Below are 26872 nucleotides of genomic sequence, written 5' to 3' on the forward strand. Positions count from 1 at the left end.
ACATTTTCAGTCTGAAATCAATGCTGCTGAACATAATTTTGATGTGCAAAGAAATGCTGTAAAGGCTGTTATGAGCCTAAAAGTCTGTCATGAGCCTTTTCCGACTTCTTTGTTGCCTAATACATCTGTGGTCAAGCCATTTGTCCATTCATCTTAGCTTTTAAGTGTTTTGTGTGTGTGTGTGTGTGTGTGTGTGTGTGTGTGTGTGTGTGTGTGTGTGTGTGTGTTTATTTGCATGGGATAGGAATGATGGTGGGAGGAGGGAGATATAGAAGGGATGTTGAATGTTGTTCTGTGGGGTTGGGGTGGGAAATTGACTGTTGTTTGGTTGTTTTTCATATTGTACAACGCTTTGAGTTGCAGTAGTTGCATGAAAAGCGCTTTATAAATAAAAATTGATTTGATTTGATTAAAACAAACAAAAAATGCTAATAAAACAAACATTCTGTTGCTGCGGTCAGGTATAGATCAGCTTTTGTGATTATGTCAGTTGACATCTGTCTTTCGATTTATTTTGTCCTCTCATGAAGCCCATAAGACTCAAGAGTCCTGGGCCGTTTCATCTTACTTCCACTGAGGCCACGGTAAAACATTAAAAGACTCAGCCGTTTGAAAGCTGCGACAACTCTGTCTAAACGTTCTGGCAGGTCAGATCAACAACTTTGGCTCAAATTCTTTCCCTTTGCTATCTTTTCATGTAAAATGAGAAGAAACCAGTCAAAAACTTAATTTCCTACCTGATCTCAGGAACAGAAAGTGTTTCTACAGGCTTAGGTTTGTCACCTGCATTACTGTCCTCTGGCTCTTGAACTTTTTTGGCTAACTTTGGACTAGAATTATTCTTTCTAGACATCTGAGGGCTGTGCCCTTTTCTCTGAGCTTGTGGGCTGCTGGAGCTCATCCTGCGGTTGAGCAGGGGGCTTTTTGAGCCCTTTATCTTGGTGGGCGGCTGCAGATCAGCAGTCTTAAGTGGGCGCAGGCCAAGAAGTCCACAGTAATAGTTACACTGATGATACGTCAGGAACTGATCGAATACTTCAGGCGAGCCACTTTCGGTTAGTCCTTGGTATCTGAAACAAAAGACACAATTTTGGTTTTGTGTTCTATTCTCAGAAACTGAATCTTTTGCTCGTAGATACTGAGATACAAACCCTTTAGACTTGGTCACAACTTTCACATTTGCAATCTTTGTTTCAACACCTGCAAAAGAATAAAAAAACAACCAATCTCTAAAGTGTGTAACTTCGCACATTTTCCCTAAAGTAACCTTAAATGTGAGGCTTACCCTCTAGATGAGTAACCAGTAGGTTGCCGTGCGTCCACTGGTGGATCCAGTGCTGAAAAGTGCTGCATTTCTGCTCCAGCTCTGAGGTGTTCTGGGATGTCAGCTTGCCTTTTGGATCCACAGAGCAATACTTAACAAAAACACCTGTAAGATCAGCCTCCACCGTGGCGTACGGCACCGAGTTTGCAGGCCGGTAAATCAGATACTGAGGAATCACTCTGCAACACAATGTCTCTGGGTTTAAGCACAGACAGTGTCTCTTATGTTACACAGTTGCATTAGAATATGCGCTACCTACTCTAATGAAAATCCAAAGTTCTCATTGACTCTTGCTTCAGCTGCAAAGATTTTACAGTATTCTCGTATCATGTTTTGGATTTTGCATTCCTGCCAAAAGAAAAGACAATTATGAGGCCAAGTGTGCATCAAAGTTAATCCCTTCAGATGTAGCAGAGGCAGTTTTTATTGCACTCACTTGTTTTGAAATACTCATATTTCTCTCTGCAAGGTTGTTCTCTAGTTTGGTCCCGTAGGCGATGGGGTTGTGAATCTTGATGATACAAGTGCTTCCAGACTCAAAGATGGGATCGAGGCCATAGATCACCTTCACCCTGCTGGTTTTGTGATTGCAGCCCTCTCCAATGTGCAACATCTCAGTGAAAATGCGACCAAAGTACTTTTCACCCCAGGTGCCACTGTCAGCCAGGCCTTTGGTGAACAGCAGCGGGGTCATCTCTATCTCCTCTCCAACTGATGGAAAACAGACTCAACAATTTAGCATAAAAAGTTTTTTTTTAAACATTACTGATTTGCAAAAGTAACATAAAATACCTTCCAAGTCATCTTTCAATAATATGCCAGACAGAACTGCAACACAAAATAATTATATGATGTTAATTATACAATCTGTAACTATAAAACTTGATTTTTTTTTCTTCAAATCTGGATTTTACTGTCTTCGCTGAGTAAGAAGTCAGTGGTGTCACTTCCATGTTCGTTATTGATCATGCAGCCGTAAACACCACAGTCTTGGCTGGACGCGAGAACGACTGCCAGCGCCACTTGGTTTTCATCTCCTCCGCTAAAAAATGGAACATACACAATCAGGAACAGAGAGAGCCTACTAGATATCAGATTTCACCAACAAGCCACAAGGTGTCACTGTGAGAACGGCAGTCATGCTGTGTGACAGCGATCCGCTGACACAGCAACAAATAGCACATATATAGACTTTTAGTGCACCCTGGAGATGGGAAAATATTGTGTCAGGTTACACTTGATGTGTCTAGCCAGAGATTCACCTCTCTGTGCCACGGCTGTGGGGTTCACAGTCACATGAGCTGGTCGTCTCTGAAGGGAAAATGTGAGAATGACAGAGGACGTACTCTGAGACCCAAATAAATACTTGCTACTTTATTGTTTTTATGTGGGAACTTCTACTTGCACTATCCTCAGAGGAAAAACTAATTCAGGCTTAACCTTCAAGCATTTGAATTATCATTTAGCTGCATCATTGTTCATGTTTCATTGGGACTGTTACCTTTTTTTCACCTCTAGTATTTCCTTCTCATCTTTAAACCACTTAATGGTCGAGTCACTGAGCACGTTGAAGAACTGGCACCATAGCTTCAGGTGTCCGGAAGCATCTGGGAATGGCTCTCCCCGGATCTTACGGATAACCTGCGGAGCTGTTAGAAAATGATGATGGGGACATAGGTGTAAGTAGACAGGGTAGAGTGTGTTTCTATGTAAAATGTGTACATTTCTACTGTCTCAGTCATAGCTTTCCAAAAGGCATGGGTGTGGAGAACCAGAAAAATCAGTCGTGTGGGATGTAAAAGCTATTTTCGCTAACAGAAGCTGTACAGAAAGTGCTTATAAGGGGATGAAAGGAAGTCTTTTGAGCAATTTCACAGAAATACATTTCAAAAAGGTGAATCCATTCACCCATCCATTTTACCCAGCTTATCTAGAGTCAGGTTGGGGGGGGGGGGGGGGCAGTCTGTCGCCTCCCTAGCCACATGGGCCAGCTCCTCTGGGAGAATCCCAAAACGTTTCGAGGCCGGCTGAGAAACACAGTCCCTCCAGCATGTGTTGGGTCTTCCTATAGGCCCCCTCCTGGTTGGATGTGCCTTTAAAACCTCCCCAGGGAGGCGTCCATCTTAACCAGATCCCAGAGCCACCTCAACTGGCTCATCTCAAATCACTGTGAAGGAGCAGCGGATCTACTCCGAGACCCTCCCAGATGACCAAGGTTCTCTCTCTTGAAGGGAGAGCCCCGACACCCTTCTGAATAAACTCATTTCGGCCGCTTGTATCCTTGATCTAATTTTTTCGATGGCTACCCAAAGCTCCTGGCCAAAGATGAGGATAGGAACGCAGATTGAAAGCTTCGTCTTCCGACTCAGCTCTCTCTTCACCACAACAGACTGGTACAACACCTGCACTACTGCACAGGCAGTACCAATCCACCTGTTGATCTCCTGCTCCATCTTTCCCTCAAAAAGATGAATATATCACTTCAATGTAAACACAAACTTCTCTATAGTATGATTTTGAAATTGAACTAAATTAATTAGTCATGCAAGGTGATTCAACTCTTTATCTGACTCATCTTTACATCTTGAGACAAAAAAATATTGACTCTTTACCTTTCAGAGGGTCTATCTTTTTTCCAGATTGCTTCTCCTCTTCCTTGATACCGTCTGGCTCTCCTGCAGGAGGCTCATCCCCAACTTTTGGTACCTCCAAGGTGGTTTTTCTACGACTCAGCAGTGGAGATCGCCTTTCTAGTGGTGGGGTTTTTTGTCCTATGGAAGCCTGTAGTAGTGCTGCTCTGCGAGCCTGGCTTGGTGACATATAGGGCACGTCCTTCTTACCATCTAGCCCACCTATCACCACCCCGTCTATATCTTCCTTGCTCCTAGGGATAAAGATTTTCCGCCGAGCTCCAGAGGCCAACTCCTCAGGCGTTGCAGACCGTATGAGTGTCAGACTGTCTCTGCGTTTGAGCCGGGGGCTGCTTTCACAGGAGAGGGATGACGTTGGCGTTGAGCCTCCGCTAAGATCTTCGTCCAACTTGTCACTCTGACGATCGTCTACGGAGATGGCAGGGGCACTTGCTGCATTCTCGTCTGAATCTTGAGCTGCTTTGGACATAAACTTGCGGAGACTGGCTGGACTCAGTGAGGGGTATGTTGGGGGTTTGGAGCTTAATCTCTCAACAGAAGGCCTGTTTTTTAGAAAATCTTCAACAGATGAAGGATTCTCCCTCTTAGCGTCTTTAATTGGTTTTGGCCTGGAGATTTCAGGAGCAGAGTTGTCCTCTGCAGGTTTACTGAAAGTCGGCACGTTCCCACCAACCTTTGGTGTTGCAGCTTCCTTCTGAACAGGTGGGACGTTTTCTTTTGCTGTCTTTTCAGATGTTTCCTCAAAGTTTTGACCTCTTAGAGTTATTTCAGACTTTGCCATCGTGTTGGCCTCAACACCTTGTTTGGTTCCCCTTTGTGTGCTTGCTGAAGTTTCTGTTTCTAGCCTCTCACTGGGAGCAGACAGCTCAGGCTCAGGATCACTTTCAGGACAAGTGACAGAAATTGGCGGAACCACAAACAAAGATTCCCTAGGAGTTTCAGAAGCACGCTCCACACATGAATTATTGCTTTTACTAAACACAATGCTCTCCAGGTCTTCCGAACATGAAATGCTTATTACAGGAATTGATGCATGCTCCGTCGCAGGGAGCTGATCCCTTTTCACATGCTCTTTTGGCAGCTCGAACGCTTCTTGAGCAACTTCCTTAACTTGCTCCGTGGGTGGGAGGTCATTGTTATTCTTCATTCCTTGTGGCACAGGAAACAAGCCTGGAAAATCTGCCATGCTCTGGTTTTTAATAACTGTCGTTGACTCATCAAATGCATCATGATTTTGTAAATTATATGTTTCTGGCTTATTTTGTGCCAAAATGCTTAGTGGCAAGGTGCATTCCTTAAGCTCTGGCCCCATTATTTCAATTTTTGGGATTATAAAATGTTCACTTGGACCCAAATCTGGCATAATTTTTTGGACATCTGGTATGTCATCTATAGTACTTATCTGGATTAAAGGAATATTTCCTATATGAGACCCACATTTATCAATCTTACTTTTCCCATTAGTATCATTTTCATGACTTTGCGTTACTACAAGTGTATTGGTTTTATCCAAATCTTCACTCACTGAAGTTTTCCATTCTTTCTCACACTCTAACTGTGAACTCTCCTTTCTCTCTGAACTTTTCACAGCTGTTAAACTTGCTTGGTCTTGCATCATTAAGCTGTTGCACATATTTATCTCTAAATCTTTCCTCTGGGCACAAGTCAATTCCTCCTTTGCCTCGCATTTTTCTTCACTGCATTTAAAAGATGCAGTTGGACTCTGTGTTTCTTTCTCGTCATTGACCTTTCTTAGTTCCCCAACTACACAAGTGTGATCACGTTGCATTTTTAGGCCACCCGTGTCTAACCACCCTGGGGCGTCAGTGAGAGGAAATCCTGCATTCACTTCCTGTACCAGTGATGTACTTTTGGTCTCTTCTTTGACAGGACCCTTCTCCGCACTACACGCTTCTACAGCAGCAGGAGATGAAAACACCTGATCAGGTGGTTTAGATTCATACGACTCTCTTGTACCTTTTGGTGAAGATATTTTAGTAATTTCAGATCTGTTTATATCTGAGATTAGCTGTTTTCTGAATTTCACTTCAGCTTTCTCTTCCTCCTTGTTGGAGGAGTGACCAGATTCAGTGGTGAGATCACCCTTTGCGCTGACCGTACTGGGACAAATCGCCTCCTTTTGCAAGGTTTCACCAAGTCCTGCTTCAAGGTTTTGGCTTTTTGCTCCTGAGATGTCATGAGGCGAAATCCAACAAGATTTTGGTTTGGAAAAGGTGGGCGGGAGGGGGCGTCCTTCATCAGATGGAGCTTGACTCTGTGATGTAACAGATTTATCTTCCTTTGCTGAAGAGTCATCTTCTCCAACCTGGTGTTTAGGTTCTTGTAAAACTTGTGGAAAATCTGACTCAGGCTTTTGTGTCAAGCCCCCTTTGAAAACTGAGACTGTGATGGAGTTTTTCTCTTCAGCCTGTAAGGAAGTAAACAAATAAAGCATTTAGGATCATTCTAAATTTAGAATTGGACCAGTTTGATAAAAGGCAAAGAGACTTAAGGAACCCCATAAAAACTATTCAGTGCCATTTTATGGGATGATAATTTTTAGAGGTGTAATAAAGCGGTGACCTTTTGTATACATTTAGACTAAGAAAAGTATATCTGCTGTAAATCAGCAGACACACGAACACCTATAAACCCTGACAGGCTTCTTGCGGCAAAGCAGTCTTAAATTCCCAACAGACAGAAGAAACACTAGGGTTAGCAAAGCTGGAAAAGTTAATTGATTATTGGTAATTAAACAGAAAATTGTTTAAATATGTGTGGGAAGTCAGTATTTTGTTAAAATGTAATGTTTTATTACAAGTCAGCTCATGCAGAAAGTGTTTTACCCTTGCCGCATGTTATAAAAGGCTAAAATCAAGGAGTCCATTAAAAAGTAAATTCAATTCAATTCAATTCAAAAATACTTTATTAATCCCAGAGGGAAATTGATTGCTGTAGTAGCTCAGAATAATAATAATAATCAAGTCATCAAAGAGTTATTGTATATTACAATGGCTGTTGGCAGGAAGGATCTCCAGTAGCGGTCAGTGTTGCAGCGAAACTGAAGAAGCCTCTGACTGAAGACACTCTTCCGTTGTCGGACAGTCTTGTGAAGAGAATGCTCAGGGTTGTCCATAATTTTCTTGATCCTCTGGAGAATCCTTCTTTGCATTATCTCCTCCAGTGGTTCCACCGTCGTCCCCAGAACAGAACCAGCCTTTATTAGGCTGTTGAGCCTTTTCAGGTCCCTGTTTCTGATGCTGCTACCCCAACAGACGATGGCTGAAGAGATTACACTCTCAACAACAGACTTGTAGAAGATCTGCAGCATCTTGCTACAGACATTGAAGGACCCAAGCATCCTCAAGAAGTGCAGTCTGCTGTGTCCCTTCTTGTAAACGGCTTCGCTGTTCTTTCTCCAGTCCAGTCTGTTGTCCAGGTGAACTCCAAGGTATTTGTATTCCTCAACCACCTCCACTTCTTCTCCCATGATGGAAACAGTGTTTGACTCCACCCTGTTTCTTCTGAAGTCTAAACTCATCTCCTTTGTTTTGTTCACGTTCAAGGTCAGATGATTGTTTCCACACCATGCCACAAAGCACTCCACCAGCTCTCTGTACTCAGCTTCCTGTCCATCTCTGATACACCCGACAACTGCAGAGTCATCTGAGTATTTCTGTATATGACAGGTCTCTGATTTGAACTAGAAGTCTGAGGTGTACATGGTGAAAAGGAATGGTGAAAGTACAGTCCCCTGTGGCGCTCCAATGTTACTGATCGCCTGGTTTGATGTGCAGTTCTTCAGCCTCACAATCTGTGGTCTGTTTGTCAGGTAGTCTTTAATCCAGACAATAGTTGAGGCCCCCACCTGTGTCTTCTGGAGTTTCTGGCAAAGTACATCAGGTTGGATTGTCTTAAATGCACTGGAGAAATCAAAGAACATGACCCTCACAGTGCTGCCTGCTTTGTCCAGATGACAGTGGATTGGTTGAAGCAGCTGGAGGATGGCATCTTCAACTCCAACTCCATGGCGATAAGCAAACTGCAGCGGGTCCTGATATCTTCCTTTTTCATATCAGTGTAATCCTTCTCATTAAAAGTTTCAGTTCTGAATTCAGCAGTCACACAACAAAAACAGTTTAAAATGGAAAAAAACTGAGTTTGAAAGGGCATGTGCTGTCTCTGAACACAAACTGGGGAATTCCCCCGCGTGGCACACAAAAGTGTGCTGTTGACACTAAGTATTTGCTGAGTAGTGAATGACTGACATTTTGATGTATGAGACACCACATCTTTATTAACTCTAAAACACTGGAGTATATAACCTGTTACTATGAAGAAAAATTATGTTTAAGGGCAAAAAAAAAAAAATCTTAAATTATTATAATTAACCATAAAAAAGTCAAATGTTGTCATAAATTAGTCAAGTTCTGCCACATTCTGCAGTTTCACCTGATCTTGTTCCATAATCAGTCATGATTGAGACCCTGCAATCAGCAGATTCCTGTTGCAGATCGACTCCTCTGCACAACTGCCTAATTGTCTGAGTTCCTGACCAGCATTCCAGCATTTCATTGCTGCATGAGTTATGATTCCCTCACAGATACGAACCCAGCCTAGCTTCCTGCCTCATCTACATCAAACACCTGCATCCCTCGGAGCACCCATCCTGACCTAAAAATACATGTTTAATCCTGCTTTTATGTTCTGGTACAGCTACTGGGCCATTCTTGTGTGTACCGTTACAAATGTAGGTACATTTTGAAGCTACTTGTGAACATGATTTTTGTGTGGCTCTTCTGGTTCCCTCTTTTGATATTCACATCTTTCAGTTTCCATGCCGCTGAGCGGAGGTTCTACAGCCACATGCTTCCTCATGACAACTCATTTGGCCAGCAGTCATGTTTGACTACTATGAAATCAAGAAGTCCTTGCTTGCAATAGAAGGGAACTGGTGTCACATTCAGTCTAAAAATGAAGCTCTGGCCACTTCAACGCGTCTATGCATAAATAGGTGTCATGCTCATGTCAAAACATTGTTCGCGTGAACATTGTGACTTCCTCCAGTTAATTATCGAATTAATCATGTAGCCCAGTAAACACTTTTCTTCAGCTCCCTTTTTCCACAAGACATGCTTCTCTACTTCACAGGACGTCGGACAAACAGCCATTCTTAAACTCTCGTTTGATGCGTCACTTTCAGAAGCAGAGTCAACTTGTTTAAACTTTCTCCACACAACTCTCACTTCTTTAAGTAAACAAACAGAACAAAATACATATATTTGTCATTTCTGACATGTTACACAACATAATATTTATTTTAACTGTAATTTGACATCAACCCTTTCCATTAAATAAATCCCCCCAAAAGTTGGGGTTTGTCTTTTTGACTGTGTTGTCTTGAAGGTGTGGTTCACTTGTTTAATCAATACATTTGCAGTTGAAGAGAAGGATTGAATGCCTTGTAAGTTGTGCTCCTGTTGTGCACCTGTTTCAGGATCTAGAAGATTGCCAGATCAGAGGAAAACTTCAGACAGCAGGATTTGGAGTCTTACTTCCTGAAATTTGGACATCTCACCTCTGATTGACTAACAAAATTGCAGCTCTACTATTGAAATACAATATTGATGTTTAATCTCCACAAATAACACAAGACTGTCATGTGGTGGAGTTGCTAATGCTAACAGTTAGCTTCTACTAGCCAAGATGTTTCTTGGACAACAACCTTCCCTGTCACGGGAGATGGGTGAGTCCATGACTGTTAACTTCTAGTGTGACTTAGACCTTTCAGGCTTTTCACCGTCTTTTTTCTATCAGAAGCTAACGCAGGAGATAGGGGTAGGAGACTTATTTTCATGTTCAGTCTGCGTTTTCAGTGTTCCACACCTTTAAACTTGGTAAAAGGGACACACCATCATAAAAAAATATCAGATAACTGTCAAAAATTAAAGGTGAAGAAAAAATCTAAATCAGCTCCAAGCTGTGATGCGGTCGTGTTGTGTCACAACAGTTGTGACAGACATGAAACAATGCTGAAACGTGTAAAGCAAGACGACTGAAGTGCTGCTGCTGCTTCTCTCGATGAGGAAAAGGGTTATTTTTAAAACGGGAGAGGGTGTGCACTGTGACAAGTCCATCCTTTCATTCTGAAACATGCAACAGGATTCTCTGCTACTACTGCTGCTGCTGCTGCTGCTGCTGAGCCGACCTGTCCGGCCAGTCGTTTGTTTGTAATGTGAGAGAGCAACGGGATCTCTGACGCACAACTCGGCCGGCATCTATCCCATCTTACTGGGTGCCTTTCAGATGCACAATATCCCCCACCCCTTCACACACTCACACACACCTACAGCAAGTTTTCTTCCCCCACTCTGACTTCCCTCAGCGCTAACGCTGCGCTGACTCACTTCAGCGGTTTCGGATGGCACAGATATTTCACTGTATGCTTTGTTGAAACAGTCACATTGCGCAACAGTTTCAAACATTTCCATAAAAATCACAACAAATCGTCGTGAGCGTCTTTGCCACCATCAAAACTCTACCTGCAGCAAACAAAACCAGTGGATATAAAAGTATGAAATAGCAGACATGGAAGACCTCTTACCTCAGAGTCTGGCTGCACGGAGACATCCATGGCCTCTTCAGCATTGTCCTGTTTTGATTTAGATTCCTCTTCTGTCTTGGGAAGCGGTTTATACTCTGGTTGGAAATCTGTCTTCAGATTGCTGTCCTCTGGTGGTGCTGAACATTGTTCTGTATCCATAGTTTCTGAGGGCTCTTGAGTTTTATCAGGCACTACTTCCTGGTGAGTCTCTGGATTATGTTCAACGCGCAGCTGAAATGATGGCGGTAAATCCAATTCAGGTGACTGCATGTCCAAATCTATATCTTCGTTTTCACAGTGACTGTGAGAGTCCTTCTTGTTTTTACCAAAGAAGAAGTCTTTGACCGTGTGCAGCATGGAGGAGATAGAAGCCTGAATGTTGTGGTGATCGTGATCCTTGTGGCCTTTGCTGTGATGCTTGCCTTCTGCACTCTGTTTGCCATGCTTCACCTCCACCTGCCTCTCTTGCATTTTGTCTTTTTCTAACTCCTTTTCTAACTGTTTTTCTAACTTGTTCTGCACCTCCTCCATATCTCCCACATTTGTCTCCATGTCTTGAGGTTTCTCCTCTTCAGGGGGGATCTGATTCTCCTCGGTAGCTTGGGACTGCAGAGTTTCTGCCATAAAATGGGCTAAACTGATTCCTCCATCGTAACAGTTTTCACCTCCATTTGCCATGAGATGGTTGCTGTTACCGCTGCTGCTGTTAACCCCGACATCTACACCATTTGACATCTTAAGTCTCTTTTTAGCCAAGGTTTCCTCAGACGCAGATGCGTCACTCTCTAAAGAATTATTCTCAGATGTCAGGTCAACCTCATCTGTCAACCCCGAGCTAACTGCATTTGGCTCTGCTAAATCTCCTGGATGTTCAACAGCCACAGACTTGTTGACATCTGCCTTCACCGCTGTTGGTGGAACTGAACGTTTCCTCTGAGGATGATCTGGGCTACGACGCTGTTCTTTCTGGATGTTTTCTTTACCGTCCATCTTCACCTCCAAGTCTTTTTTCTTCTTCTCTGCCTTCTGCTTCAGTTTTTCAAAGAAACGCTGATGGATCTTGTACTCATTCATGGTACCAACCTCTAAAACTCCAGAGCAGGAGACGATACCTTTGCAGTTACTCGCTGAGACCTGATAAATGGCTGCATCATCCAATGTGCAGCTGAAAATGAGTAATTCAAAGAAAAGATGTTTCTAAGAATGTTACAAATAAAACGCAAAGCACTACATGCTTATTACTACTAAATACTTTATATAACATTTGAAATGCTTTGTTACGTACTTGTAAATATGAAGCGTGTGCGTCTTTCCTTTACGACAAATTTCATACTTAGGGAGTCCACAGTATCGGTCCATTTCCATATCATCTTTATACCATTTCAGCTCTGGAACAGGGTAACCTGTGGAAATAAAAAGGTTTACAATGAGCTAATTTCCTTATAAAATTTGATTTTTTACATCAAAAATGTTTTTGCCCGAGACGCTGGTGTAAGCAGAGTATCTGGTGAACCACTCGGAAACTTTCAGAAAGTCTTTATTAAATGTCCTTTTGGTGTAAACTCGGGTGAAGATGATCAACAGCTAGACAATATTAAAGGCGTCGAACACTGAAAGAAACATTTTAAAATAACTATTTCTGATTAAAATTAATCACTCTGAGTTTTTCATGCAGGCTGAACATGAAAATAGCCTCCTACACCTGTCTCCTGCTTTAGCCTCTGATAGAAAATAGACGGTGAAACGCCGGACAGATCTACGTCCCACTGTCACTTTCATGGACTCGCCATCCTCACTCATGACAAGGAGGGCTGTTGTTAGTTTAGTGTCCAGGAAACAGCAGAGAACACCTTGATTAGAAGAAGCTAACCTTTAGCATTAGCAACTCCACCACACAGCAGAACTCCCTCAGAATTGTGTTATTTGTGGAGATAAAACATCAGCATTGCAGAGCAAATGGAGTCAGTGATAGAGTCATGTTGCTGTTATCCAATCCGATATGAGATGTCCAAATCCTGCCGTGTTAGGCTCTCCTCTGAAGTGGCATTCTGCTAGCGCCTGAAACAAGCGCATCTGAGCTCCCCCCGAGGACGACTCGCAAGGCATTCATTCCTACTAGAGACGACTGCTAACGTTTTGACTGAATGAGTGTCCCGCACATTTAACAAAAATCACTGCAACTCAGTCAGTTTTATGGCGCTACAATCTCACGTGTTAGCAGGTGAGAGTCGTTTACAAGATGTAATCAAAGAACCACCAGATTGTGCAAGATCTTCCTAAATCATGTGAGATTTCACAAAAATGGCTGAATTTACTTCAAAACTCATGAAAGGTGAGAATAAAAATTTATTTTATGCCTTAAACTTGTGTTTGTACAGGTAAACACACACAGGGTTAAAACTGTGATAAAAGTGTGTTTGTGGCTGTTGCATCATGTCTTTTATGTGTTAGTAACAGCTGCTGCTATAAAACTGTCCCACCCCAAAAAACCCTGGCCTGCAATTAAAAGCATGTTGAAAAACCAGCTTCAAATAAAATATTGTCTGTAAGTAGCAGCTCAGGACGAGTGAAGCGGTTAGCATGCTTCCGACAAAGAGAAATCTTTCCTTTGTTTTCATATTAGTCACATCCTGTGTTTGCTTCTCCTCCTCAGTCTGAAAGGTTTCAGTTTATCGACCAAAGGATGAGTAAAAACATGAAAATAAATAAATAAATAAATAAAAAAGCCGGCCTACCTGACACTACGCAGGAGAATTTAACGTTACAGTTTTCTGAAACAGCCTTTGATTTTAGGGTCGTCTCAAACGATGGCTGTATGTCTTCTGTCAGCTGAGCCATGACGCTGCACAATGTGCTCCTGGGAAAACAAATAAACAACAACAACGACCCACATAACATGAATAAATGAGTTGGTTTCAGGCTGTACACACTAGACAGCTGCAACAGTGATGTCTTCACTTTGGTGCAGTATTCAAATAACATTCCTAAACAAGATGTTAATGAGAATTTCTAGTGAAAATGTGAAAAAGGGACAGAAACTTGTGAGGCAGGAAGCAAACCAGTGTTGTCAATTTATCACTGAAACCACGGAACCACTAATAGAAATAAGATATTACGGGACAAGCTACACACTACTATCGTTAAATGTGGGATGGCTTCATTCTCTCAGGATAAAACCAGTTTATATGGTTATCTTGTTAGTTTAGAGGAGTGTTTTCAAACTGGGATTACCTCGACGACCTGTAGTGAGAATACCTTGAATAGCTATTTAGAAAGGAGGCAAATGAAGGAAAGTCAGTGAGTAAATAAAATCTACATCAATTGAACCCACATGACTTGTGTCTTTTATTCATCTTTGACTTTGAAATTACATTTTAGGATGTGTTCACCTGACCTGCCTGACCTAGGTGCTATTTTTGATCTCCATGTGATGTAAGTCTTAAAAAATAAACAAACAAGAAAACCACAAATGTTCCAGATAAACTAATAAATGCAAGTGGTTGGAGTTACCTACCTGTTTTCAGGCCTAACGTTGGACAGATAGGTGTTACGGCTCTCCGAGCGGCCATTGGAAGAGCCACCCTCCTCTTCGCTGAAGCTGCTTGTTCTTCCATTGCCAGAAAATGAACGGGTCATGGACCTCCTGGCGGTCATTATCCACTAAACTGATTTAAGAAATAAAATAAAATTCCAGATGGTTGCGTAATTGGCTGTGTGGGGAAAAAGAGGGAAAGAAATCCGGCTTAAACTGATGTTGCCGCCCGAATAAAAGCCTCCAAGTCAACGCTGTAATGCTGATAAGACATGTGAGAAATCAACAAAGAATGCATCAGATTCAGGCAGGAGCATTTGCTCATACGGACAACTCAAACACAGCTCGGACCAAACGTCCTTTCTGACCAAGCAAAGCTTTTGGATTGGAGAGAGATATAAATAGTGTCTGCTATCAAGTTGTGGAAGAGCTGTTAGAGTTCAGACGCAAACATTAGACATGGCATTTATTAAAATTGAGCAAGAACACACCCAAAGTGTTGCCCTGTCTTCCAAAAGCTTGTTATATTGTCCAGCTTACCATTAAGATGTTGTCAGTGGGGCTTTGGAGCCAGAGTCTGCGAGGAAAATCTGTAACCGCCTATCATAGACATGCATGTGTTGCCAGCAGAGCCCTATTTTTAGCAGAACCACAAATAGGTGCAAGAGCACATCAGACTTTCCGAAACGAGTCTTTAGACTTTACAAAGAAGTTCTGATCCAACTTTTAATCGTTTGAATTGATAGAATTTGAAACTTTAATCCAATTTGTGTCAAAGGTTTGAAAAAATCTCATTGAAAACAAATGTCGCAGGAAACTTTTTGTCTGCTAATAATTTATGTGGTAAGTTTTTCTAGGAGTTATTGGAGGACAACAACCCTCCCAACATGATAATACTTCTATTACTATTATCACCATTAATGACACTAAAACAGTCTCCCAGGCTTTCTTCATGTGTCTTTATTTATTACAGAGTTTATTTGCATTTGTAATTTTTGAGTCAGCATTTTAATAATGTTTACTTCAGTGAATTTCATTCCCCGCAGAAAAATGTTTGACACATTTTAGGCAACATTTCTAAAAGTCGTGACCACATATTGTAGATGTGGGATCTTTCTATTGACCTTGCATTTTAAAATATACATTTTAATCAGAGTATCTCCAAAGAACAAACACAGTCAGGCAGGAAAGGCCTGACACTTCTTTTTGTAGTTTGTGAAACAGCTTTCATTCTCAAAAAGGCAGGTTTTAGCTTGTTATTATGCATGCAAATGGATTGTAATAAAAATGTTGCATTCCATTTAAAATGTTAAAGCTGTTTAAAGAAATGTGCTGAAAACATGTCCTTTCACCAGTAACGCATTTCATCTCATTAGATTTGGCATTTAAACCCATTAAATAAAGATAAAATGCTATCAAGGGCAGATCTGTATTAATTAAATTGCTTTAAAAGTTTCATTTATGTAGTTTGCAGCTAATGAATTGTGAATTTCTGAACCCTCTTTGCCAGTAAATAATGAAAGCTCTTCCTAATCTCACACAGATAACTGTGACTCTGACCTCAGTCTGAGGTTGTACGGCGCACTCAAACAGGCAGATATATTTTTACCGTAACACCTACAATAGCTGCTCCACTTGCTTTCTCCCTTTGTGAACCAAACAATCAGAGTTCGTTCCCTGAAATGTTTTAATTACAAAGCCCATTTCTAATTGTTCAGTCGAAGGGTACATAATTTCTGAAGGTTTTGGATTTGAGGATTTCTTATTGATATATTTGCTGCTCCCATATTTTAGACGTTACGGTACTGTGTGTGGGTGCGCTGACTTGTTCCGGGAAAGGGAAGAGTCGGCGTTTATATATTGGAAGGTATGAAAGCTTAGAACAGGAAAACACAATCTGGCTGAGGTCCGACAGTTGCTCAACCGGTGCGAGGCTGACGGCAGGTATAAAACATACACTTTTACATATTTAAAGAAACGATACTTTTCTATTTAATTGAACAAAAGCGGCTGTTGCAGCGTTGTACAATGAAAGCTCACTTCCCTGGAAATGAGAAGTAAAGCTTTAGAACTAGACAGCGACTCCCTGTTGTTATTTATTTTTCTTGTAAAAGATGATTGTATGTGTCCTTAGGAAGGAAGACGAAAATGCACAAATGACTGGAGCTCGTCCCAAGCCTGGTCAAATAATGATTAAAGGTGCGTTTTATCCACTTTTAATCTACTGTATTACAAAAGGTGATAAGGTGGTAACAGATGAAGGTAAATTGGCATTTACTTATTTATTTTTTTATTTTCAGAAATCGTCATTGTGCGCCATCCCGTCTCAGTGTGCGTACCCGTGAACCATAAGGTGACCCTGCGAGTCAGAGCTGAGGGCAAAAGCATCCTCCACTACCAGTGGTTCACTGAAGATGAGAGAGAAGTGAGTGGAATTTATTCTTATCAGTGATGCGGACGTGATGTTGTAAATTTAATTTAGTTTAATTTAGAAATTAAAAAAGTTTATAATTTTAATCACCAGCAAACAAACTATACCTTTTCTTTACTTTTCACAGGTGCCTGGTGGTACTCAAGCTGACCTGACGTTTACAGCTGTAAAAACTCAGCTCTTTGTCTGCCGAGTGAATGACCCCTTTAACAACTGTGTGTTCAGTGAGTGGGTGAAAGTAAAGGTCCTGGACATTAATAAATCAGGTAATGTTTATACATTTTTTGTTATTTGCATAATTTTTATTGTTGCAGTTTTAATTCTCTGCCCATTTCCTTCCAGGCCTGCCTGTAGACTGGCAGGGTGAGCCGCACATCGCCATCAACCCTAAACCGCAGACCGTCCGACTGGGTGCTAAACTCACGCTCCGCTGCGCCGCCTTTGGCATCCCCGCTCCACACTACCAATGGTACAAAAATGGACACCCTCTGCAGAACAAGACGAGTGACGCCCTGCAGGTTTGCAAGTGTTTACTCACCTCACTGTTGACAATGGCAGCGCTTACCGTGCCATTTAACAGATTCTGAGTCAGTGTGTTTTTGTTAGGGAACTTGGTTAATATTTTACCAAAGTGGCGAAAAACAATTGAGAGTTTATCCCGAAACTGAAGCAGTATAATCTGTTGTACTTGCAGATTGACGGTGTAACAGCGGAACATAAAGGGTCCTATCTGTGCTCTATATCTAATGTGCTAGAGGAGAGATGGACAGAGCCAGTGGATGTTGACATTGGTAAGTCCAAAAGAGAATTGTAAAAAAATAAAAATAAAAAATACACACCCTTTTCCCTATTTTAAGCTCCATATTTCCCTCTAACATAAAGAAAATCAGATTTTCTTCACACTTCTTTTATTCCACTGATTTAGCTCACAGCTTCTAGTTGTTTCCACTATGCCGAGGGTACTTTCCCATTTGTAAAGACTAAAAAGGAAGTCAGTTGACTCCAAAAAGCCTGGGCCTTAAACACACAACAGGAAAGTGATGTAAAGTGAAACTAGTTCTTACTTGTGTTTCTCCAGTTTAAACCCATGTTGTTACAAAAGCTATCACTGTGTGCAAAAGACTTTATGATTAATTAAGAATTAGTTAAAAAATGTATTCAGATGTTTCCAAATACTAATTCTGTGCATATTTTTATGCTCTTCAGTGCAACCAGACCAGGTTTCTCCTCCAGCACTCACAGGTATAGTTTATGGAAACAAAATGTATGTAGGAAATTAAAATAATCAAGTCTATAAATTGCTATAAATTGGTTGTGCTCTTTTTTTTAGCTTCAGATAAAGTTGCTCTTTTAATTGGCAACCTGAATTACTCCAACTACCCGAGTTTGATGGCACCAGTGATGGACGTCCACGAGCTGTCCAACCTGCTGCAGCAGCTTGGATTTAGAGTCGTTTCCTTGTTGGATCTCACCAAAGAAGAAATGCTGGCTGCTATAGACAAGTTCATTCAGCTCCTGGACAGAGGAGTCTATGGTGAGTGTGTCAGAGCATTTATATTTAATGCAAAAAATTTGATACATTTAATAATCAGTCTTTTTGACATGCAGCATATAACCTCATTGTTTTCATGTTCCATATTTATTGCAGTCTGCTTGAGTTGTTTTTACATATGTATGAGTGGATGAGTTGGTAGATAAGGAGGAACTAGGCATGCATATAATACATACTACATTTAAAAGCACAAGACCAAACCACCTTTCTTTCCTGGTTTTTAAACCCAGATGTTGAGAAATTATGGTTTTATGACATTATTTGATATAATATTGAAAATAACTATGCCTGACCCTGTGTAATCCTGTGCTACCAATTTATTTAGCTCTATATCTGTTAATTATTGATTAGCTGTGACAGTGTTCTTCAATCAGGTTGACTGTAAACAGTCAGCTGTGGATTTGCATCCAGTGGTTAAAGTGATATCTTGCCAACAGATGCCAAAACATGAGAATACATGATCCTTTGACCTTTCAACATTGGGTGATAAATATGGCCATGCTGTTGAAGGGAAGTAAGCCATTATTATTGTTAAACAGCAGTAAAGGAAATGCTGAAGTCATAAAATGAAGTGTCTGCCGAACAAATAAGACAAACTACAATAGTCATGCTGCATCAGAACGATGCGGCATGGCTATTGTTGTTTGTCTTGTTTATAACTAAACAAAACAGGAAGACATTTCATGTTTTTTTTTTTAACCATACTGGACCAGAGCATCTTTTTGTCTCCCCGTTTGGCCTTCCTGCACTCAGTTATGTAAACTAGATGTGTTATTTTATGACTCTTGACAGGCCTTTTCTACTATGCGGGTCACGGGTATGAGCACGCTGGAAGGAATTACTTGATCTCTGTTGATGCTCCTCAGTCGTACCAAACCAAGAATTGCATCTGTGTGCAGAGGGTTATGCACAGAATGCAGGAAAGGCAAACAGCATTGAGCGTAATCCTCCTGGATACCTGCAGAAAATGGTAAATGTATTCACTCATTTTTGTTTTCATAAGATAAAAAGTGACATTTAATCACAATAAAACTTTAAAAATTAAAATGATTTAATAATTTAAAAATATAATAATTTAGGTACAACCAGGACTGCATACCGTCTGTCATTATGCCACTGGGACCAAATGGGAACACCGTGTATGGTTATGCCACGTAAGTATTTCCTTAAAGTTCTGTTAAAAATAGACTAACATAGAATGTAAATTCAAAAAGAACAGATATCTTACTCAACTTGATGTTTACTTCCTGAATTATTTTAGATGCGAAGATGCCGAGGCGTACGAGGTCCAAGACGGGGGAAAGAGTACTGGAATCTTCACAAAGTACCTGAACAGGCACATACTGCAGTCTGACAAAGTCACGCATGTCTTAGAAAAGGTTTCCGAGGGTAAGCAGCTCAAAACGTGACAATATGATTTTTACGAAGGAGAAAACATGTTCTGTGATGAACAAATTATGAGGTGATCGTAAAGTTATTAGTAGTTTATTTTTATAGATGGAGTCCACCTCTAGCAGACACAGTTTGTTATTCTGTCATGAGCACTGCAGATCATGGGTAAACAGCTTTGCAGGGAACACGCTGTTCTGTGAGCTGGATGGAGCATAGACATGTTTTGATTCACTTCTGGTTTTAACGTTGCTTATGTGGTATTCGTGAGTTCAGCTGTGACTGATCAGGAATTTAAGGTGATCTAGTTCTGTCTTGAAAGCGTGTTTGCCTTTTCTGTGCACCCATGGGGAAATACATTTTCGAGGTAGCAGCATGTGACCTCATTCTTCAGAAATTCACACTGTTGGCTAGAGAACAGCCAGAAACTTGAGAGCTGCAGCGAGCAAGACAGCTGCTCTGTCGTTCAGGCACCCCCCACCTTCTGCTCTATTGGGGTGTCGCTCACAAATCTGTGCAAGTGTGACAAGCCCCCCTGTTGACAGCACACGATGTGGTCTAAATCCATGAGGACTTATTTAGTTGAACAAATGTGTAAAGAGTTTCCTAGAAATTAAAAAACATAAATTTTAATACGCTGCAGCGAAAGCTCTAGTGTGGGCAGCGACAGGCCTGCTTCACAGCAAATATTGTTACATGTAACTGGAAGGACGGCAAAAGGATTGCCTTCCATTTTTAGGAAATTCTGTTTTTAGGCATTTTACAGAACAACCCGCATGCAGAGCTGCAAGAATGGAATACAGCCCTCAAACTGTACCTTCCTCATAAATACTCATTGAGTTACCGTGGTAACCGTTTTTACATTAGATCACATCATAAGCCAATAATAACAATTTCAAAATGCAGCTTTTTTCACTTAACTAGTCTTTCTAATAATCAGTTTCAGCCTTTTCAACGAGTCCCATGTTTGTGTGTTTTGATTATTTACAAGAAAAAAATCCCCTAGAAATTTTGCCCAATTAGTCTGAATCTTAATATTTGTTACTAAAAAAATTCCCCAAGTTCCTCAAATGCAGTCACGTAAATCTGATGAACTTTTTTTGCTTTGCATTAGAATTTACACTCCCCACTTTCTGTTTTTGTCAAACTTGGTTAGCTCCCATGATTTAAAGTTGAATCTGTAATGAGATTTCCACAACACTTTACAATAAGGGTCCTTTTATTAAGCTAGTTAGTGCATTATTAAGCATTAATAAATTATTACAACTGCTAAATTATATTATGTGTGCAATACTAAGCAGACACCCCCCTGGCCCTTTGTCCTAACCTTAAGGACACTTAGTTAACAATAATAGAGAGACACGTTGTTTATTAACGTGGGGCGGCGGTGGCACAGGAGTTAAGTGCTCGCCCCGTAATCGGAAGGTTGCAGGTTCGAGCCCTGCTCAGTCTGTCGCTGTCGTTGTGTCCTTGGGCAAGACACTTAACCCACGTTGCCTGCTGGTGGTGATCGGAGGGACTGGTGGCGCCAGTGCTTGGCAGCCTCGCCTCTGTCAGTGCGCCCCAGGGCAGCTGTGGCTACGTTGCAGCTCATCCCCACCAGTGTGTGAATGTGTGTGTGAATGGATGAATGACTGATTGTGTTGTAAAGCGCCTTGGGGGGTTTCAAGAACTCTAGAAGGCGCTATATCAAATACAGGCCATTTACCATTTTAAAGCTTAATAATGCACTAACAGTCAGCTTTTAGACCAAACCATAGCACAGAGTCTGCTTTGATTAGGGTGCTAAATGACATTCTGGTGGCATCTGACTCTGGGTCTAGGGTACTGCTGCTCCAGCTGGACCTTTCAGCGGCTTTTGATACGGTCGATCACCAAATTTTACTGAATCGGCTTGGGTCTTGGGTTGGGGTGACGGGGGTGGCGCTTAAATGGTTCCGCTCCTACCTATCAAACCGTACCATCTCTGTACAGATTGGTGACTGTGCATCCTCCAGTCTTCCACTGCCTTGGGGGGTGCCGCAAGGTTCCGTTCTTGGGCCATTGCTGTTTTCAATCTACCTTCTGCCTCTGGGCAATATCCTGAATCAGCATGGCCTGAGCTACCACATCTACGCAGATGACTGTCAGCTATACGTGGAAATGGACGAGAAAAATGCGGGCTCGAAATTGGCTGCATGTATGGATGACGTGAAGGGCTGGCTGGCATCCAACTTCTTAAAACTGAATGAAAAGAAGTCTGAGTTTATTGTTTTTGACCCCCGCAACCACCATGGCTCTCACCCTGTTTGTGACCTTTTAACCCTTAACCCCAAACAGTGTGTGACGAGTCTCGGGGTCAAGCTGGATGCTGGACTCACAATGGCCCCACAGATAAACTCTGTAGTGAGGTCGTGTTTTTATCAGCTTCGCCGCCTTACTCACCTCAGACGAATCCTGAAACGGAGGCATTTGGAGTCAGTCATTCATGCATTCATTACCTCTCGCCTGGACTATGCAAACGCCCTACTCGTTGGTGTTCCGGACTCTGCCCTGAATCGGCTGCAGGTTGTTCAGAATGCTGCTGCCAGGTTCTTGACGGGTACACACCGACGTAGCCACATTACACCTGTCCTGGCACATCTTCACTGGCTCTCTGTCATTTTCAGAGTGCAGTTTAAGTTACTGACTTTTGTTTTTAAAGCGCTCAGTGACCTGGCACCTTCCTACCTCTCTGCCCTTCTCACTCCATATGTGCCCACCCGCTCGTTGAGGTCGGCTGACCTATTGCTGCTGCACACGCCGCGGATGAGGCTCAAATCGCGGGGTGAACGAGCATTTGTCCATGCTGCCCCAAAGCTATGGAACTCATTGCCCATTGGAGTTCGGCAGGCTCCATCTCTGGCGGTTTTTAAATCACGTTTAAAGACCCACTTTTACACTTTGGCTTTTAGACAGTGACTCGTTTTAGTGTTTTATTGTGTCATTGTTTTAATGTGTTCTTATTATTCATGTTTTCTCTGCTTTTAATTGAGATTTTATCCTTTGTTTTAGCTCCTTGTAATGGGTGTGTTTTGTTTTAGCCTGTGCAGCACTTTGGGCAGCTCCCATGCTGCATTTTAAATGTGCTATATAAATAAACTATGCTATGCTAAACTATGCTAACATTAATAAAGGGACCGTTGTTGCAAGTGTTACCGTGATTTCTTCTTCTAATGAAGTGTTTCTTCTCTCCAGCCTCTTTTCGTTGTGGTTTTTTACAAGTAGGTGTTTTAGTTTTGCAATCGTATTCATCCACACTTTCTTCCTACCACTTAACCAGATCTTGGTCGAGACCCTCTCGTCAAAGGCAAGCAGGCAGTGGAAATAAAACACACCATGAAGGAAGCTCGATCCCTCACAGATAAAGTTCGAACCACTGGCCACACAAGGGAGCTACATCTACGTGATATCTGCTGGAGACAAGCCAACGGTGAGTTGGTGGAAATTTCCCAGGCTACAAGCTTTTCTTCTTGCATTATGCTACAGAGGGTAGCACGTCATTACGTATAGATCAAACGTCTTTGGATTAATTTCTTGTCCGATTGAATAGAGGAAATAGATGTTTAGATAAGCGATCTTCACACTTCCCACAGAACAAACCATGTGCAGACTGTGGTTTAATGTGTCATTTTCAGCACCATTCAAAAAAAAAAAAAGAGAAGAAATAAGTTGTGTCTTTTTTTGCTGAATCAAAATAGGGAACCAACTTAGTGTGTAAAGTGCATCTTCCTTTACTTCAACTGAAGCATTTTTAGCCTTCTTTCAATCACCCCTTATATAATTTAATCTCAATGTTCTGGACTGATCTGACATCTTTGTTCCACCAAACACACTTGATGATATGAGGATGTGAAAAAATATTGTTACACTGAAAAATTGCAATGTTTTGTGAAATACTGAATGAACATTTAAAAGCAATTTACATGATTTACAATATTTCATTTGTACGGTGCAATTCAAACTCGTCTCATCTCCTCTAAATCTGAGACCATGGTGTTGATTCGGAAAAGGTTAAAATGCCTTCTCCGGGTCAGAGATGAGGTCTTGCCCCAAGTGGAGGAGTTTAAGTGTCTCGGGGTCTTGTTCACGAGTGAGGGAAAGCTGGAGCGCGAGATCGATAGGCGGATTGGTGCTGCATCTGCAGTGATGCGGGCGTTCTACGGGTCTGTCGTGGTGAAGAGAGAGCTGAGTCAGAAGGCGAAGCTCTTGATTTACCGGTCGATCTACGTTCCTACCCTCACCTATGGTCATGAGCTTTGGGTAGTGACCAAAAGAACGAGATTGCAGATAAAAGCGGCCGAAATGAGTGTTCTCCGAAGAGTGGCTGGGCTCTTCCTTAGAGTTAGGGTGAGAAGCTCAGTAATATGGGAGGGGCTCGGAGTAGACTCGCTGCTCCTCCACATCGAGAGGAGCCAGTTGAGATGGCTCGGGCATCTGGTCAGGATGTCTCCTGGACGCCTCCCTGGTGAGGTTTTCTGGGCACGTCCAACTGGGAGGAGACCTAAAGGTAGACCCAGGACACGGTGGAGGGACTATGTCTCTCACCTGGCCAGGGAACACCTTGGGATTCCCCCGGAAGAGCTGGTCCAAGTGGCTAGGTAGAGGGAAGTCTGGGCCTCTCGACTTAGGCTACTGCCCCCGCGACCCGACTCCGGATAAGTGGATGAAAATGGATGGATGGTTTCAAACTCGTTAATTTAGTTTTAAAATTTGCAATTATCGTCTGCCTTTTAGTATCACAATGCTTCGTATCATCTCCCTTATATTGTGATACATATCATATCACCAGATTCTTGCCAATAAACTACCCTATGATGATCCATAATATACTGTGGCTTAAAAAACGGAATCAAACTACTAGAAATGTGTCATGTTACTTAAAGTAAACAAAAAATAAAGGGAAACTTTTACAATAAGGGTCCCTTTATCTGTTACATAGTGCATTATTAAGCACAAATAAACTATTAAATAAAGTATTAACTGCTTAATGTTAATGTTAATATTAAGTAATACAATACAAAGCAGACCCCCTCCCCCCCCCCCCCCCCGGCCTTTTGTCCTAACCCTAATGATACTTAATAGTTAACAATAATGCTAACATTAATAAAGGGACCCTTTGTTTATTAATGCTTAATACTGCACTATGTAACATTAATAAAGAGACATTTTGTTTATTAATGCTTAACAATGTGCTAAGTAACATTAATAAAGCAACCATTTGTTTATAAATCCTTAATAATACATTATAATATTAGTACATGGACACTTTGTTTATTAATGCTTAATAATGCACAAACTAACATTAATAAAGAGACCCTTATTATAAAAGTTTGCCTAAATAGATGGCTTGTTCTCATGAGTAAGTATTATTTGTGCTGTTTTCCCTCCAGAGCTGCCCCGGAGAAAGCTGCTGAGGTTTCTCTGTGGAGTTGAAGTGGAACTTAGCTTTTCAGCCTTGTTCTCTAATGTCTTGGTAGCCTTTGCAAACATAAAAACCGTGGGTGATCATACCCAAGACTGCACCGTCGTGCTGAGCAGCATACCTGTAAGTATTTACTCATTCTGTCAAACTTTATAATCGACAAAATTGGTGCCATGTAGACATCTTTCAGAAGAAATTAAAAAAACATCACAGCAACAGAGAAACACTTGAGCCTACTTTTGAACTTCCTGAGACTTCCTAGTTCCAAGGAGTTTAAAAACTGCAATTTCCATGTTGCTTATGCTGGAAGGCAGTTTCCATTACCCAGCCAGTGTTTGACCACTAACACCCCCGCTTCGCATGTTTGAGGAAGTTCTTCCCATATATGGACTTCAACATGATTTACGAGTCATGCAAAAATAAAAAATAAAAAAAACCCTGCGGTGCACTTCTATTACACAATACTTGTGTTTGCCTGATTACAGTTTCAAACCATACTGACATCTTGTGGTTCATCTATCAGCAACAGAGTGTTAATATTTTTTTCTGTTTTGACTCCACAGCCAATAGAAGACATATTTTCAAGGTCTGCCCAATCAGAAGAGATGGACTCACTACTGTTAAATAACTCAAATAGCCCAGACTGCAGACTGAGACTTTGCTCTCTTCAGAAGCTCAAAGTAAGAATTTGACTTATCTCGTGTTTCTCCTGTAAATAGTTCAGAATTAATATATTTTATTGTTTTTGATTGCTGTTCTCAGGTGTCATTGGCCATCAAAGTGGATCTGCATTATACTCACACAAAGAGCAATCTGCGCCAAACTGAAAGCCAACAGATTGACATAGGAAAGCCTCTGGTTGCATCCTGCAAACTTTACAGGGAGATTCATGCAGAAACGAGCAAAACGCAAGAGGGAACTTCTGCTCAAAGCATGAGGAACATTTCCAACAGCACATCACAACAGCATCAGACTCTGGCTCGTCCGTGCCACACTAGAAAGGCAGTTTGTGCTGCTAAAGCTGCATCTGTACGGAGCAACGAACCTGAAGAGAACGATGAGAATGAACTCTAAGATTTCTGTTGTCCACTTAAAATGCTGTTGATCCAGAATCCTGTTTTTGTAATTGATGATGGGTGAGATATTTATATTTTCTTTACATTGCTTTTCACATCTTAGATTAACTGTAAACATATCTGCAAGAATACTTTTAAAACAGTACTGTTTATGACACTTATTTTACTCCAGAGGCAAGCTGGCTGGCCTATCGAGGACTTTACTTTCTATAATTTATCAAATAAAAATCGTTCATCACCACACTTCTATTAAATGTATATGCTTGGAATTACCTTTCAACTCACTTTTAAATTGTCTTTATAAAGAAATGTAAGTTTGTTAATTAATCAACTGGTTTTTCACAACGGTGCTGTATTTAATTTTATAACTGCTTGAAAATAAAGTATGATTTAGTATCTTCATGTATTGTCATGCAACACTTTCTTGCACTTAAAGAAAACTACATCTTCAGTGGAGTTTTTTTCAACTGAAGATCAAATTAGAAGTATTTTTATGACTATGACTGTGTTATCTATTAGTATCTATACTTACTAGATTTTGTAAAATGATGTGCTCATTGGAACCTGATATTAAGGATTGTTTTTCCCATTTCTATTTAATTCAGATAAGATGCAATCTGAATAGTATACATAGCAACCCCCTATGTGAGCATGAGGAGTCACAGAAGGTGACATTACCATCTTGTTTATAACATTGAGAAAATAATGTAAAATACATGTGCAAAATAACACATATGACATGTTTGTTGTGTAATAATCCTTTGTGGGACACATTACCAAGTTATTACGTAAAACCACATTTTGAAACTATATCTTACTTTACCAAGTGCAGGGAAAATTCATTTTCATAATCTCACATTTGCATAAATA

General features: G+C 41.2%; 2 protein-coding genes across 4 annotated transcripts; one reads left to right on the top strand and one right to left on the bottom strand.

The window, feature by feature from the left end:
* Window positions 1-158: 158 nt before the first annotated feature.
* alpk3a (alpha-kinase 3a) lies at window positions 159-14764 on the bottom strand. 3 transcript variants are annotated; one of them, XM_070550383.1, is made up of 15 exons: window positions 14652-14764; window positions 14094-14289; window positions 13811-13843; window positions 13315-13436; window positions 11865-11982; window positions 10580-11744; window positions 3937-6403; window positions 2826-2973; window positions 2239-2366; window positions 2117-2152; window positions 1761-2035; window positions 1584-1672; window positions 1286-1503; window positions 1152-1200; window positions 159-1070 (listed from the first exon to the last, which is right to left on the bottom strand). In XM_070550383.1, the coding sequence occupies exons 2-15, from the start codon at window positions 14231-14233 to the stop codon at window positions 734-736; spliced, it is 5325 nt and encodes a 1774-aa protein (XP_070406484.1). In that variant the 5' UTR covers window positions 14234-14289; window positions 14652-14764; the 3' UTR covers window positions 159-733. The 3 variants fall into 3 exon arrangements, with proteins under 3 accessions (XP_070406484.1, XP_070406485.1, XP_015819976.1); XM_070550384.1 differs by lacking the exon at window positions 14652-14764 and adding an exon at window positions 14603-14639; XM_015964490.3 differs by lacking the exon at window positions 13811-13843.
* Window positions 14765-15908: 1144 nt separating this feature from the next.
* On the top strand, window positions 15909-26404 carry malt3 (MALT paracaspase 3). The gene is made up of 15 exons (XM_015964492.3): window positions 15909-16055; window positions 16246-16310; window positions 16412-16536; window positions 16670-16808; window positions 16885-17060; window positions 17237-17333; window positions 17749-17784; window positions 17873-18076; window positions 18887-19064; window positions 19174-19248; window positions 19356-19483; window positions 22785-22934; window positions 24895-25049; window positions 25490-25606; window positions 25689-26404. The coding sequence occupies exons 2-15, from the start codon at window positions 16268-16270 to the stop codon at window positions 25998-26000; spliced, it is 1935 nt and encodes a 644-aa protein (XP_015819978.1). The 5' UTR covers window positions 15909-16055; window positions 16246-16267; the 3' UTR covers window positions 26001-26404.
* Window positions 26405-26872: the final 468 nt, after the last annotated feature.

The sequence above is a fragment of the Nothobranchius furzeri genome, chromosome 4 (assembly GCF_043380555.1).
Source record: "Nothobranchius furzeri strain GRZ-AD chromosome 4, NfurGRZ-RIMD1, whole genome shotgun sequence".
NCBI lineage: Eukaryota > Metazoa > Chordata > Actinopteri > Cyprinodontiformes > Nothobranchiidae > Nothobranchius > Nothobranchius furzeri.

Coding starts and splice junctions, on each gene's coding strand:
- alpk3a (XM_070550383.1), bottom strand. CDS start 14,233: ATGACCGCCAGGAGGTCCATGACCCGTTCATTTTCTGGCAATGGAAGA. Junction 13,844..14,093: donor AACGTTAGGCCTGAAAACAG/GTAGGTAACTCC, acceptor CTTTCTAAATAG/CTATTCAAGGTATTCTCACT. Junction 11,983..13,314: donor ATTCTCCTGCGTAGTGTCAG/GTAGGCCGGCTT, acceptor TTATTTCCACAG/GTTACCCTGTTCCAGAGCTG.
- malt3 (XM_015964492.3), top strand. CDS start 16,268: ATGACTGGAGCTCGTCCCAAGCCTGGTCAAATAATGATTAAAG. Junction 16,537..16,669: donor TCACTGAAGATGAGAGAGAA/GTGAGTGGAATT, acceptor TACTTTTCACAG/GTGCCTGGTGGTACTCAAGC. Junction 17,334..17,748: donor GCCAGTGGATGTTGACATTG/GTAAGTCCAAAA, acceptor TATGCTCTTCAG/TGCAACCAGACCAGGTTTCT.